This window comes from Cygnus olor, chromosome 12 (genome assembly GCF_009769625.2).
Source record: "Cygnus olor isolate bCygOlo1 chromosome 12, bCygOlo1.pri.v2, whole genome shotgun sequence".
Classification (NCBI taxonomy): domain Eukaryota; kingdom Metazoa; phylum Chordata; class Aves; order Anseriformes; family Anatidae; genus Cygnus; species Cygnus olor.
Window position 1 is genome coordinate 14814887 of NC_049180.1, and position 16096 is coordinate 14830982.

The 16096-nt window shown below is 38.5% G+C and overlaps 1 protein-coding gene across 2 annotated transcripts in view; it reads right to left on the reverse strand.

Annotated features, from left to right (window-relative positions):
• Positions 1–4161: 4161 nt before the first annotated feature.
• Positions 4162–16096, reverse strand: part of SLC6A2 (solute carrier family 6 member 2) — a 75869-nt gene continuing 63934 nt past the window's right edge. Inside the window, exons 14-15 of one of the 2 annotated variants that reach the window (XR_005823598.1) lie at positions 10850–15040; positions 4162–4265 (exon numbers count right to left, since the gene is read on the reverse strand). Coding sequence is in view for 1 of the 2 variants with exons in the window: in XM_040571076.1 (XP_040427010.1) it covers positions 15017–15040 (24 nt within the window). In the remaining variant the exon portion in view is untranslated. Of the gene's footprint in view, positions 4266–6977; positions 15041–16096 lie in introns of those variants that run through there. The other variant, XM_040571076.1, reaches the window with a different exon arrangement.

Consider the following 16096-nt stretch of genomic DNA (forward strand, 5'->3'; position numbering starts at 1 on the left):
AACAGCTGCTCAGCTGCAAGCACTAATGAGAAAAGGAAGATGCTTGGCAAGGACAAAAATGCTGTTGACACATATCTATCTGCAAACTAGTTGTTATAATTATTAGTTATTATAATTATTAATTATATGCAGATAAACTGTGAATGAGGGGTGGCTTACATTGTGAGTTTGGTCAGCAGAAGACAGCTTGGCCTGTAAAGGTAAGCTGCTTCAAGCCTTTTGAAAGGTTGTGCCACAATGTGTAGGGTTTTGTTCTTTTTATTATTAAAACTTGCTTGATAATCCCATTCTATGAGTAAGCTTAGGCTGTGTGATAATAATAGTATTTGTGGTATTGATGGCTGAGGTTGTATTAATGACAAGTGACAGCAAATGGCTTGAGATGTTTCACAAAATTGTCTCTTTGGGTTACAATATTAGAATTACTTCTTAATGGAGCATCTTGTATTCTTCTGTCAGAAAGAAGGGAGAGAAGAATTTTGTCAGTACCAGCACAAGCATGTGTGGCTCTTGCTGTTCATACATGCTCATTAATATTGGAAAGACTGATGATATATCATTTTTTTTAGTGGCAGGGTTCTTATTGTATAGAATCCTACATTTGAGTGATCTGCTTTTGTAGTTTGTAAGGATTGTTCAAACCATAAGGTACCTAAGTAAAGTCTGGGTAGATAAAAATGTTTAAGGCTGTGAGAGCAACAAGACACTATAAAGGTGGTTGAATTCAGTCCCATATTTTATGTCCTATATCTTTTGAATCTTTGGGAGATGTCTTCCATGTCGAATGATGGCATCTGAGCTTCTCTGCAGACGGTTTCAGCTTGGCAGCCCTCACTAAGGGAGTTGACTGTCAGAGAGAATTCTGCCATTGCAGGGCATGGAGATTATAATAGAGACACCATTTTTTAGTTTGTGAAATTTTTGCTTGTCTGATTTTTTTTTCCACTTTTCCAAATTAAAGAAATGGCTAGAAATACATGCTATTGATTCCAAAGCTTTCAGTTTAGCAATTGAATAGCTGTAACTGATGATTTTTCAGTCATGATGAATGTCAAAATAGCGAAATTTCTTAAAAGATTTGCTTTCATGTGAACTACAAATTGGAATGACAAGCACCTCTTCTTTGAAAGGTAGTATTATTTTTCTGTTTGAAATTATGGCTTTGTGATTTTTATTTTATTTTTATTTTTTTTTGCTTTCCCTGTATGCTTTATTTCTCCTGTAGCTCTCTGGAAAGGTTTATGTAAAAGGTAACAAATCTCAAAATAAAAAATATACAATTTGGTGGAGTAGATGTAGGTGAAGCTTTCAAAGGAAATAGAATTTCTACTCAGAGTTACAGACTTTGAGTTTTTATCAGTAACTTGAACTGCACAGTTGCTCTACCAGAACAGGGTCAGGAGCAGCTCATGGTAATATTTGGGCTGAAAGCCAGCTTGTGGCACTGAGTCACGATGAATGGTGTTCTGTAGATGGATAGACTAACCACTTCAGCAAGAAAGTGAGATAAAAATAGGTCTACTTGAATTAGAATAGGATTTGAAGCTAGATCCAATGAATTCTGTACTAAGTATGTGTCTATCAGTTGGATACAGGGAGGAAGGCTGCCCTTTCTTTGTGTTGTAAGGATGCATGTGCATGAAAAACTGAAACTAAGAAATATTCTAAAAGCAGTAATGACTAACCTATTTCACTACCTTTCTCTGTTTGCTTAAATAGGTTATTTTAATGTCCTTGATCTCCTAAATTTTATTTTATGGTATTTGAAAAGGTCAGTGGGAAGCTCCTTATTAACTTACTGAAGGTGACAATTCTGTTTTTGCAATCTTTCTTACCAGGTTGCCTTAATGTTGCTTCTTAAGTGGCTGTGACAAGGTTGATGTAGTTTGGATCCAAATGTAATCCTGTTATCTCATAACCTGTTGTTCAAGGGTCAAAACAGTATTTTTCCAGTTTATATTTTATTAAATCCATATATATACCTGCATATGAACTGTAATTCATGTCAGCGTCTACCTTCACTTCCATATGGAGATTACTTGTAGAGAGTTGTTTAACTGTAGATGCATGTCTACAATTATAGGAGCAATTGTTTACATGGGTAAATGCTTCTAGTTTCCCTGTTTCTCATCATCTCTTGATGTTATCATCCCATGGGTTTTACTTATAATTCTCAGATATTGTTTCAGATATACGTTTCTTTTCCGTGTTGTATACTGCTGTTCTGTTGTTGTTTAGGCTATATCCAAGTACGTTCTTCCACTGATGCACTAATCTTATTCTCTGGATTGCATTATGGTAGTGTCTTGTGTGCATGTCAGATCTGCTTTCAGCTGATCACCAGATGCCATCCAGAAAACAAAATGTGGACAGCTCTGGACATATGTTCACAACTGTCGCTGCTTATCAAACCTACCTTGAGCAAGCTATCCCTTTGGAAATTAAATTTATAGAACTGCAAGGATTCCAACCTTGTTGGATTAAATATTTGGCACCTAGAAACGTGGAGTTACTGTTGAGCTTCTAACTCAATAGCATCACTGAATTCTGTGTGCAGAGTTCAGATTTTTTTCCCATCTCACACACTCAGAAACAGCAGAAGCTAATTTCCTCTACCCTGTCTCCTTTGAGCCAAGCTGAGGTGTCAGTAAGATGAATAGTCACATTTTTTCAGAAGGTGGTCACTTTATGCTTTAAAGGCAGCACCAAGCTATACTTTTTGGTTGTGCTCAGACAAATCTGGGGAAAAAAAAATCTTGAGGATTGGAAGTAAACTACTTGCCTTTAAAACTTGTTTCATATTTCATGTCCTTCCCTAGGAATATTATTGTTCAGTGCAGTATTTGTGTTGGGTATGTCTGTGATTATTAAGGACAGGGTGTAATGAAGAACCTATAAGTCAGGCTCTGCAAAGCACAGACTTGAGATGCCTGTTTGATTTCTGCTGCTCGGAAGTGAGGATTCTGCATTTCTTCCACGAGGAAGAGTAGGGGACTTGTGGGTTCCAAAAATGCTGTCATCCAGGTGGAAATGCTTGGCACAGGCATGTGTCCAGAGCTGTAACTCCTCACACTTGGAGCTCCAAACACATGTTGTGGTCCATTGTGGATATCAAAGCCATGGTCTCTTTCCAACAGATAAGTGAATAGGACTTAAAATAACTGAGAGGTGCTGCTTGTACAACGGTACGTGATGATTCAGTCGTCATCTGGCATATAGTACATGTGTTCTCGACTCCGTGCTTAAAGATTTTGCTTTTCAAGGGATTTGTATACTTTACAGAAAATAGTTTTTGGATAAAAAAACACACAAATATTAGTGTTGGGTATTCTTACGTATTTGCAAGGAAATGAAACTGCTGGTCTGAAACTTAATTGATCATTTGGCAAATAGGATTGTTGCTTTTTAGATTCTGATTGTTTTTGTTAAAACATCTGTTGCAGCATAATACAGCTATTAGCTTTGTAAGCAGTCTTGCCATCAGATTATTACACAAGGTTTATATATCCCCTGGGACCTCAGAATTGGTTGTTGCAGCTTCAGAGAATGGCTTGATGAAAAGCCACTCGTTGCTGGCATCTATACGATGAACTATCATTCATGGCCAAGAAAAGTGTATGACTTACTTGTTTAACAATGATAGAGTAGGTCATTGTAGTGAACATGTAGATGTTGTGTGTCTTTCAGTAAGGGAATGATTTGTGTGGGTCATGAACGTCTGAATAATCATCTTCTGGAAGCAACACAAGCAAGCTGTTACGAATCCATCTTTAGACGTGCTCCTTTCCCTTTGTGCTGTTCAAACAATATACAAAGCAGTGATGTGAACTGGGTTTATTCTTTAGAGTCAAGTAGCAAGCCAGGTTCTTATGCAAGCTTCTCTATGCAAATCCATCTTTTTTAACATACAAATATTACCAAGAAACTTACACAAACTGGGTTGGAATTACTGAATTGAAGCATTCATGTTGTGACTGTTCCTTCCTTCTGACTTCAACTCAGCCATAGATCTCTTCTCTCTCCTGAAATAATTACACTGAGCTAAAAAGGAAATCTGTTTAAACATGTTACCACTCCATTCTTAATCTTTGAAGCAGAAAAATTGGGAGCTAATAGGCCAAATGGGGCCTTAATCCTACCTGCCTTACGTTCTCTGAGGCTCACCAATGTAGAGACGGGGGAGGTGTAAGCAGTTTCCAAGGACTCTTGAGTGGTGTACAGGAATTGTTGCAGCAACTAGGCTTCTCCAGTCTCTACAAACAGGCCTGGAGAATACAACGATGGTCATGTCAATAATGCTGGATGCTGGGAAAATCCTAGTCCCTGACTGAGTTCACAGAACAAAGACCCCACATGAAGGTACTCTGAATCCTTCCCTGCTGCTCAGTTGCCCAGAATCGGTGAACTGCAGAAGTGACTTTACAGAAGTGGTTTAACTCTGTGTATTTGGTTTGGCAGGAGTAGGACACCAAGTCGTCATCAAATCATTTAATAATAAAAGGTAGTGTACATGTTAGAGGAAAAAAGGAGCATGTAATGAAACTCAACTTCATTATAAAATGTGCGAAGGAGCGTTTAAGTGCAGACATGCACAGCGTGGAAGATCTCAAGGGACTGCAACACTCCTCTGTGGTACTGGCAGCACAACACCAACCATGCATGCAATCACAAGGACCAAAACTCAAGCTTTGAGCAGGCTAGTGTCATGCTCCAAGCTGTGTGAACTGTCAGGGCACAGCAGTTTCTCAGAATTGTTCATGAATAACTGCTTGAACCAAAAACCTTAGTTGTAGTTTTGCTCTGTTTGCAAACCTTTATGTTCACGTTTGGTAATATTGTAGCAAATAGTTGCTTGCAGAAATATCTGTAGAAGCAATAATTTTCATGTTAGAATTTTTGGAAGCAAAGGATTTTTTTGGGATAAAGCTGAAAACTTAATTCTGAGCATTAATCTCATGAATTCATAAGAACTGGAATTCTGTGTCAATTAGCTGAGACAACTGGAACTCCAGGCCAGTCTGTGAACAGTTTGTGATTGGGAGTTTAGCAGGAAAAAAGTCTTGTCTAACAGTGCTCCCTGCTTAATTTTTTTTTGGCTGTAGCAAAAAGGAGGGAAATCACAAAACACTTAAATTGAAATCAATTTATTTTACTATTAATGTAGGTGTCTTAAATTGTGTTTTGTTTTTCTCAGTCTTAGTGACTACAAGTAATAAAATAAACCACCAGCATTGATACCTTCTGAAAATGTATGTGGTATCATGTATTTGGGTTAAAATTGATTTTTGTCCATGTACTCTGTGAACTGCATCTTTACTGAAAAGGAAATCAATGATTTGACTACAGATTTTTGCCTGAAATGATAGTAAACTTTACAATTTTATTTATTCTAAAGCAGAATTGGTGTTGCTGCTTTTGTTGGGTCGGTGCTGGATCAAGGCTTTCACTGCTGGCTGGCTAAATCTGAGCTGTTCATAAGACCAGAAGGTTGATTCCTTGTCTGGTTACTGTGAACTTTGAGTTGAACATGAGAGAACCATGCTTCAGAACGCTCATGTTAAACATAATTTTATATAGCTAGAATAATTGCAGTAGTCAAAATTTGAATTTATCTGCTGCCCTGGCATACATCTACATACACTTACAGCATGCTGTTAGTCATGTATTCTGAAGGAACATCGTGGGCACTGACCGGCTCTGCCACACCAAAGAGTTAGTTTAGTAGCAAGAGCATAAAGATGATTTTAGAGGAAATGGTTAGGCAATAAATTATGATAAAATAAGGAAAGATCATATTGATGTATGAAGAAAACTGGTAGTTGTGCTTAATGCCACTCATTCCCCAAATGCAATTTTTTTAAGTCACTTTTTTGGGTGTTTTAGTGAGCTTTAATAACTGAGAGAAGAATTCTAATGCCAAGTGTATGCCATTGCTCTGCTCTGAGATCTTGCAAAACTTTCCATAGATGTGCTATACTATCATTGTTTTTGTTGTTGAGGAAGTAGGGGGACTTTCCATTCTCGAAGAATTACTTCTGATTTATTGCTCTAATTATCCATTGGATTATGCAAGTGAGTGTTTCTAGTTCTTCCCCAAATATAGCAGTATATTTGTAGTTTAAGAAAAATAAAGCTACATTGTTTTCTCTTCAAACTCCTTAAACAAAAGATTATTACTTGTAGTTATTACTTCTAAAGGAAGAACTAGGTGCATTCTGACTTCTCCCCAGCCTCCAATTTTCACTTCAAAGATAAAGTGCAGAAGCGCACCACAAAATGTTAAGTTAATTTAGGTTGTAAATATTCAGGTAAGAGGGCAAATTGAAATCTCATGTTTAGATGTAAGAAAAGTAGATGTTGAAGAATCAGAGATAGGAAAGCGTAGTATTGCTGTTCCTGGTGGTTTTTACCATTAATGTCATTGGTACCTGATCTGCTGTTGCTTTCCTGTGTGTTGGAAAAGGCTATAATTTAGGTTCTTTTTTGAGCAAATTAGAGAAATAACTAGAAACATTCCTATTAATGTTATCCACATGCAGACAAGAAACTTATTTTCTATGGTACTTTGAGGAGGGAACAAGGTTTCTATTATTTTAAGTGAACCCTGCCTAATTTTATTTTCTGAAGTGTTCTAATGCTGAGTCAGACTTGCAAAAGCACTGAAATGGGGTCAAGATGGCAATGTGGTAAATGTGAGGGCGCAGGGTAGCCAAAAGTGGAAATTTCATACACAGACTTGCTGAACAGCAGAATTGGTTTGAAGAAAAATTTGTGAAGCACTTGTATATTAATGAAGCAACTTGGAATTATTTTAATACTAATTTTTGGTTTTAAATATTTTGCATCATTAAAAATTGGCACAAATTTTGTTATTCCAAGTTCTCAGCTATGTTAAATAATTTAAATATTTTTGTTTTCTTGCTTGAAGATAGAGGAATATAAACAATTGAAGGCTGTACCTTAACAACATTGATGTATTTAAAGTAGCTGAGAGAAATAGGTTAGTCTCTGTACCTGACAGTTAGGAAATGTCACATCAATTTGTGATGTTCCATGCAGGAAAATAAGCAAATTGTTTAAGTTGTAGCAACAGATCATCATTATCCATTTTTCCGTGTCAGATGAGAAGCCTTTTCTTCCTGGCTGATCCATAAATTAAGAATAATGCTCTTATGGCTATTGCTAGTGATGGCAAGTTAATGGATGAACAAAAGGAAAAAGGGAAACTATATAGCCTCAGGGAAATTACAGCTTTTGTGCTATGCATTTGGACCAATTTGTGGTTTTTGAAGGCCTTTTTTTTTCCTTCCAATGTCTGGTTGTGAGACTCTGATTTGCCTTGCTGTAATTATGTTCCTGAAGGGAGTTCACCTGTGGAAGCAAACCTACCCACAGGGCACTAAAAGGATGTCAACCGCTTCCTGAAGGCTGAGAGCTGCACCGAGTTCCCGCTTTGGATTGTAGGTGGCTGCCAGTCTGTACAGCCAGCCGCAGCCTTACTTGTGGAGGCCTTTGGTGCAGGGCTGCGAACTGTCCTGCTCCAGCCCTGCTGGCCTCCGAGGCCAGCCTTCTGCCTCCATGGAAGTTGCTGCAGAACCAGTGCCCCACAGCTGCTGGGAAGCTTGGGCTAGAATTGTGCAAAGGGCATGTTGCCCATCACAGCTGGGAGGAGGACTGACAACGAGTAAAGTTCTCAGTTCAGCTTTTAATCGACTGCCATAAGTAAATTCTTGGTACATAAGGTTTTCCTTTATACTCTTTTTTTATGTGCATATTTCTCAGATTTTATTTAAATAATTTTATACACAATATTGGAATAATCTGTTACATTAATGCACAGCTTAAAACAGTTCTTATTTACACTGATCACATACAGAAGAATGAGGACAAATACTTTACATTCACCATCTTTATCAGCATTTTAAGTATAGTTAACTGGCACACGTCACACACATCCATATCCATATTTATAAGAATTGTAGTTATTTCTAATTACACAGGGCATGTAGGTGTCTCCCTTTCAAAAATAGTAAAAAAAAAAAAAAAAAAAAAAAGCCATTTCCCCAGATAACCAAAGACAGACAGGAAAACAAAAAAAGGTGAACGGACCTGCAGATTGCACAGTTAATGGAATTGGGTGTGGAAATGTCATGGCTGTGTTTGGACACTTTTGGTCACTGGGGCACCTTGGAGAGTATTTTTACTAGTGGCAAGTTCTGAACTACTACGTAAACTTATTCCTGAAAACTGCAATATGATCTCTTACTTTGGAAGTAGACCTGTTGGACACTAATTTAGTTTAATGTCAAGTTGTCTAACAACACAATATTGCAGCCAAAGGATGCTCTGTTTCTTTTACAATATAAATTAAAAACCATACGACTTGTTCATATGATAATAAGGCAGCAATGGAGAATATTGTGCTACAGTGTGCATTAGCTGTAGATAATGTTTTATTCTCCTTGATCGTGTGTTTACATTTATACTCAGAGGCCAACATGCTATGGAACTAGACTGGCTGACTACAAAATCTTATAATGGAGAAATAGGTCCTGTGTGAAAACCTTGTTACAGCAAAGTTGAGTTTCTCGCCTTACAATATACACTTATATTCTATGAAAATTAAAAAGAACTGGTAAAAATATTAAAATATTTCCTATACAGAGATACCCTTATCTAAGGTAACGTCTAGTCACTGCTATAAAAAGGCATTACAAATTAAGTAAAACATTGGTGTAAACCAAGTAAACACTCACTATAAAGCTTTTATCTGTAAGGCAAATCTTGATCAGGCCTATTAGAAGATAGTTTCAAAATGTACTGTTTGGAGACTCTCCCTTTACAAGTGACACTATCCATAGTACGCGCAGGCTACGTCTTGCAGATGGGCTCACAGAGTGCACCGTAACTCATCGCAAATGCGGGTCACCTGCAAGTCTGAGGTCTCTTGGCGGTGACCAAGAAACTGTGACACCTTTAAGAGAGCCGGCTTAAGGCTTAGTGATTTTCTTAGTTCACTGAAATTATTCTGTACCCTCGTTAAGGAAACTAAGCAACTTTTGGTCAGCATGGCAGCTAAAGAAACACCTTTAGAAAGAAGGAGAGCAAAGCACCTGGACGGCCCAGGCTTGCTGTTGGTGCTGAGGCATGGGAAGGCCCGCTGTTGGTAATGGGGCCTTGACATGAAGGCTTGGCTGTTACTTGAGCCTGCCCTGCCCGTTTCACCTTTTCCCTGACCCCATCCCTCCCCAAAAGCTAGCATCCAGGTATCTCCACGTCTCCAAGGAGGACAACTTCCACCCAGTACTTGGGACTTCTGTTACTCAGACTTCAATTTGTGTGCTTCTGCTAGGGCAGTCATACAGTGGTTGAAAACTGTCTAAATATATTCTGTTGTTAGATGGCAAAAGAAAACTGATGAGATTGTCATTAAATGCAGCTAGTTACATTCTTCTGCTGGCTGACGTGTCTTTACCTGCCATCTAGTTCTCTGTAGCAGTCAATATCTGATGCATGTAGATGCATCTAAATTAGTTCTCAGGCAATGAACAGTACTGCTCTACCAATTACCAGCTAAGGATCTTGGGCCTAGGTAGATACAGCATTTATTTGGAACAATGTGCAAAATATCTGAAATATTGTGTCTTAGGAAAAGCTTCTCTATGCGTGGCATGGTATGCATGTCTTATCAATCCCCAGGTAAGCTTAAGCAGGCAAAAATGAGCAATTGTACTTTTAATCACAGCTAAAGAACACGTGTGTGCTTACTCGGTCATTGAGTGCTCTTGGGTGATAGCCAGCAAAAACTGTCCTTCAGGAGTATGAATTCAAGAGTATGAATTAGAGGGGAGCAGGTGCTTGGAGAATTGTTCCTGTTGAAGTCTGTGTTACAAGGACTGAAATGGCTCAACAAAAAGCTATTTTCCACAGCACAGAAACTCAAAATGGACCTTTGAGCTACAACAGTTTCCTTTATCTGATCCTCTCTGAAACTCAGTGATGCAAGGTCACAGAAGTAACAGGGCTTAACTGACTGCTTAACTTATGTCAAGTACTTTATGAAAAAAAATAATTCTTGACTGCTTTGCAATGTCCTGTACGGGTGTAACCTTTTCCTAAAGGAAGCTAGCATGTGCTGGCTAGTCTTCTGACACAGAGCATATACAAACAATTTCACACTGTTCTCATGTACCAACCACTATCAGTTTGGTAAAGGAAGGTCTGTAACAATTCATGTGTCCAAGCAGCTCACTAATTCAGTCCTGTATGGTGATTTCTGGCCAGCTTTGCTTAAAATAGTTCATGTGCTTGTATGTGAGCTCTCAGCTTGTATATTGATATGAACCTAGTAAGGTTACATCAAGATCCTGTTGGACTTCTGCAGTGTATTCCAAATTGTTTAGCTTCATCTAAGAGCTTAACTTCCCCCTGCTTTGCTAGGTGAGGCCACAGTCCCCAACAGGAACATGGGTATGAGTCTGAGGAAGGTAGACTGAAAAAGCATTTTCCTTCGGAGGAAAGCTTCCAAAAGTTTTTATAGAAGATCTGTCTCCTAGTACTACAGCCAAGCTTGTTTGTCAAAGTTCCAGTCTGAACCATCATGTTGGCTTTTAATTTAGGGAGATCAAGTTCTTGCACATCGGCTGACCCATGTCAGCCCTGAGAAAACTGTGCTAGAATAAATGTTTTACTGCTTTGAGAGGCTCAGAACATGCACATAATTCCTGCAGGTAGACTAATATATGCTGTCACTTATTGAGCTGTGATAACTGTCCTATGTCTGAGTACCTCAGACCCATTTTAAAAAGTTTTAACTGGGTGAAGCAAATAAGCCATTTGTAAGTCTCACCTCTTTCAAGATCCTTGATCGAAGGTTTAAATCTGGGTCCTAGGAAAGAGATTAATGCTTGCCAATGCCTCGCAAAGTTCAATGAAATCAGTCCAGGACGTGAACGACAGCTACCTGCTCCCACAAAAGCAAATACCTGTTAATGGTTGCTGTATGAATCAGAAGAACTGTAAAATAGACATGAAAAGAAAAATAACTTTCTACGTGCCCTCCTCCTACAACCTAGCAGTACAAAATAAACTTGATTCATGTTAAAACAATAGAGAGTGGATGTATACACAAGATGTTTGGGCTTGACGTTTTTAGTAATAGCATTTAAAAGGTATTTTGCTGAGAAGAAATGGCCAATTATGGGGAACTTCCTCTGGGAAAATTACATACAACATATATTGCACGTGCAGTTAGGGAACGTGTACAACCGTAACAGCCACTATTTCTCCTCCTATGTTCTATATTTAAAATACCATGTTTGATCCTGGATTTCCTTCACTAGGGTAAGATGTTTCAAGTGTTGCCAGGGTGTATGCCTCGAGACATGACAGAGCACAAGAAAGACGGACAGAAAAGGTTTGGCTCAAACAGAGGCCAAACACTAAATGCAACTAGTGCTTTTTGGGCAGCTGCCCGTGAAGGACCCATAGTCCTTCCAGTAGAAATATAAATCTCTGGAGTTTTAGTAATGTAGCCATAGAACAATAACTGATGAAAAATGTTCCTGCAATGTGTATGGAGGGAGTACAAAGGAAAATGGAGAGCCTCTCTTTGGTGTTAGTTAACTTTCTGTGGCTTGATGAAACAACGTGGGTCACAGGCAGGTGGTCTTCAGTAACAGAGAAGAAGGTAGGTGGCCAGAAGCGAGATGCTAACGTATGACAGCTGCTTCCTTTATCAGATTAAAAAAAGGTTTTCAAGACTATGTTTTTCTAGAACTGTGAAATAAGCAACTTAATCACTTCACCCAATTTTCTCCAGTGGCTTGCTACTGAAACAGCCAACTTAATTAGCAGGGTAATGATGCTGCATCTTGAATAAGCTTGCAACCAAAATTTTTTCGTTTTGGAAGTGGGCTGCCTACTCCGTCAGCATATACTTGTCATCGCAGGGGGTATCTGGGAGAGCATCAGTCCCCAGAGTGGCTCTGCTCCCCAAGTAGATGTAGGTGAGGGAAATGGGGAGCTGCTTCTTGGCTGAAAATTCAAGACAGAGGAAGACTTGCAGGTAAGAAACCCCCTGGGTGATAAGATCCTGACTGGGTAATCTTTTTATCTGCAGTGGTCGAACAGAAGGGAGATGAGGATCTTGGTGGCATTTGCTATTTTCCATACTGAAAATGCATTAGGGAGCTTAAAGTGGAAGCCTAAAAGGAGCTGGGTGCCAGAGCTGTGGCTTTTTTATTACTGTCTATGCCATAACACTGGAAATAAAATCTTGTCTTCACAAGGGTTTTTATTACTTGAAAGGGCATTAATTTGATTCTAATGGCATCATTTATCGTCCAGGAGGCATGAGGTAGTTGAGCATCTTATTCTGTGGAGAATTGAGGACACGTTCTCCGTTTCTGGGACAGAAGTAAGTCATATTATTTTGTGGTTACTTCCTCTGGGTGACGTCTTGAACTTAAAGCCCAGCTGTGCAATCATGCATCATCTCTTTCATTAGGGCTATTCCTGGTAATAAGATTCCTGCTATCTCTGATTTGCCAATTGTCTTCTGTGTAGATTGCACATTTTGTCTGTAAAACCTCAGAACAAGATGGTAAAAGTGCAGCGGAGTCCTGAGCTATAAATATTACACTAAACCTAAGAAGCTAAACAGTAACAAAAATAATGTAGTGGGTATTTGCCTCGGGAGTTGGTATTTAAATTACAATCAGACCCTTATGAGCTGGGTAAAGCTGTTTCCACTCCCATGTTAAGATAGCTTTGTCCGTATTTCAGAGCAGAGTGGTGACGAAACAACTTTTCCTGCATGGGTTTTGCTACCCGGGTGGTGGTGGGGTGTTTCACAAGTGAACATGGATGCGGGCTGTTAACATTTACAAACATGAGCAAACCAAGCAATATATAATGTGACAAGCAGTTAAAACTCCCCAGTAAAAAGCCCCTCGGAGTTTCAAAACTTGGTAATTATATCTATGCTAAGAAGCTTTTGAGCGGTGCCAAACCTGTGACTGAAGCAGCTGTATTATTGAAAAAAAAAAAAGCTTTATAACAATGAAAAGATTCCCCTGTAGTTATGGAAACAATAAAAATGGGATTAGCTATAAAGTTGGTGGGATGTTTTTTTGAAACACTCACCGTATTTTCACTGTTTGGACTTTCCTGTAATTACAGAACTAAAACAGTAACCTTTGAAACTCCTTTATTATTGAAATATATTTAATAACAGGGTTTAAATGACTATTGGCCATCAGCTGGACCAGAAGATATGACTGCCTTTGTAGTTAGAAGACTGTCCTTTGGGTTTAAAGCCCTGTTTAAATAAAAACCACTGCTTTGTCACACAGTCTTTTAAAGAAAATGGGACAATACTTGGTTTGTTCCAATCAATCAATCAATCAATCAAGTATTGATTCCATTGGAGGAAAAGGAAGAATAAGGAAAGAAATTTTCTGGCAGTGCTCAACAAAAATGGCCAACATCACTTGGGACTTCTGAATTGGATTATATAAAATGTGGGTGGGTGGGGGAGAACACAGGGAAAAGAAAACAATACAATTGTTTTATGAATAAAAAGCCCCATCCTTGTAAGTGGTCTCTTTAAAAAGAAGCTCTGCATAAACTTAAAAAATGAGCTGAATTGAATATATAGAGGTAAAAAAGAAGAAAACAGAAGAAAAAAATCAGAGGTAAGGTCCAGAGGTAAACTCGAGGCTGGATTCAGCTCGGAAGCTACTGCTTCTGAGAATTCTGACTTCTTATAGATCTAGTGATAAATACCTACAGGAAGAAAATCAAAGCTACCAAATCTAGTGATCACTGGGAAGATACTAGAGTGGTGTGTGACCACAGAGAGTAAGAACAGCACCCAAATGCAGAGTTTGTTTTGTATCTTCTAGCTTGCATAATGCTACCCAAGAGGAGAGCAGAAACAGGGTTAGGAAGCTGAGTATGCCTAAAATATCCTTCTAATTAATTCAACACAATCTTACTATGTTTTGGTAGGTGAATCCAGGTGAGAGTATAACAGCGTGCTCACGATAGCAGAATAAAACCAAAGTTTGGTATTTTGGTGCCTCTGGGAAGATTAAATAATTCTAAAAATAACTTTCTATATATTTTATATATGGTACATTCTTTATTTGGCATATAACAAAAAGATGAAAGTCTGACTATTTGTACGTGACTCTTTACAATTAACTGGACAAGTCTCTAGAGTATGGATCATGTGATAAAGCTATTTTAGTTATTGGCAGAAGGGAATATGTTTTTGACTAAGCACAGTGTGGTATAATCTGTATTCTGTACTTAGTAGCCACACCAGGAATTCTGTTCCTGTTGCTTGTCAGCTTGTAGAATTAAATGGACAGAAAGCGGCACAGACATGTACAGTAAAGACAACCTTCTTCACCAAGAGAAGAAACTAATAACAAACCCCTGAAAATGAAGCACTGTGTCTTCATTTCAGAAGGATGCAAACTCATATCCCAAAGGATAGTATGGCAAGAAAGCTAGTGACATTAATACATAGTTAAAGTTGCTCTTTCCTCATAACTGAGATGTACTTTTTCCTTAGATCTAAGAATGTTCAGGTGGTGTTGGTTTAAAGCAGGTCGTGGCATGAGTATCTGAAGTAATTATTACTGTCTGAAAAGTTTAATTCACTTCTTCACGATAAAAGAGCATTTAACATATGTTGATTGCTTTTTCTTCTCTGCTCCCCCCTCCTCCACTTCTACTAATAGCGAAACTCACAAGTTTTGGTCATATAGGGATCTCATGGCACCAAAGGAGATAAGAAAAATTAAACGGAGTCTTTAAAGATCATTTGAAGCCAAGTGATAGAAGGGAGGCATTGAGAACAGAGAGCAGATGTCTTCCCTCAAAGAGTCAGGAGGTAAGCTCTGAGCCAGCCTGGTCCAAGCATCATTGAGGGAGCTTTGAACTTGACTTTTCTGTATTCCCAGTTTAGCTTAATTTATTGGCTTTTTCCTCAACCTGTCGGTTGTCATATTGTTAGCCAGTGTTGAAGCTGTAAGGGAACAGAAGTGGTTTAATAATGTTGAATCACGTGATAGTAGTTAGAGAGATTTTAAGTACATTGCTTGACAAATTTAGTTACAAAGAGGTCTCAGAACAACCGATAGATCACAACTAAATTTCATTGGATTCCAGTTAGCAGTGAGAAACACGCTGAGTATAGAGGCTATTGATTCAGCCCTCAGCTTAGTTTTAATATCCAGAGCTGTGGAAACATGTGAAGAAAACTTTTGTACCTGTTTGGTTATTTTGGTCAGTGTTTTGCTTACATCCTTAAAGAATAACAAAGCACTAACTACACTTTAGTGATAAGACCTATTCCTAGATGCTTGTTGAAGGCACCACCAGGTTAATGTAACATGCCCTCGTGTTTGACACATTTTGAGGGGTCATTGGGGTTTTGCTTCAACGTACACTCTTATTTATAATTTAAGTGACGTCTGTTTGTTTCCTTTTTGCCATTACGGATTTGGGTTCAGAAGACCAGTGCTATGTAGGAATTGCTGTGCATATCCCATTCACACAGGAACATCTGACTCTGGAAAAAATTAAACTATTACTTACAGCTGCAGCATTACAAATCTTTGGATAACTGAGGGCAGGAATAGGGGAACGAGAAGGCAGAAAGAGGTGCTTTGTTACTACAGAATCTTGGCCACATCGCATAAACTGTGGTCATGGAACAGGAAGCTTGTTTCCTGCTTCCATTCTGCACCCCATAAATCTGCACTGGGATTATTTTATCTAAAATTAAAAAATATATATACTTCAAACAGTTTTTTTTCCTTAGTATTTTTCAGAGTAAGCAAAAGGCAAACTTCTGTTTTCAATACCAATGTACAAACCAGCACTATAAAATCTGGGTCATGTTTTGAGGTGGTGTGCATAATTCTAGTTGCTTTCAACTTTGAAGGCTGAAAGTGGTCCAGCACGGATGCTGATAAGAGTAACAAGTTTCATATTTGCATCCTTTTTATCTTCTACGGAAAGGACTTTACTTCAATGAGCTCATTTTATTTGCTAAAAGGAAAGCAGCATTTGGAAAACT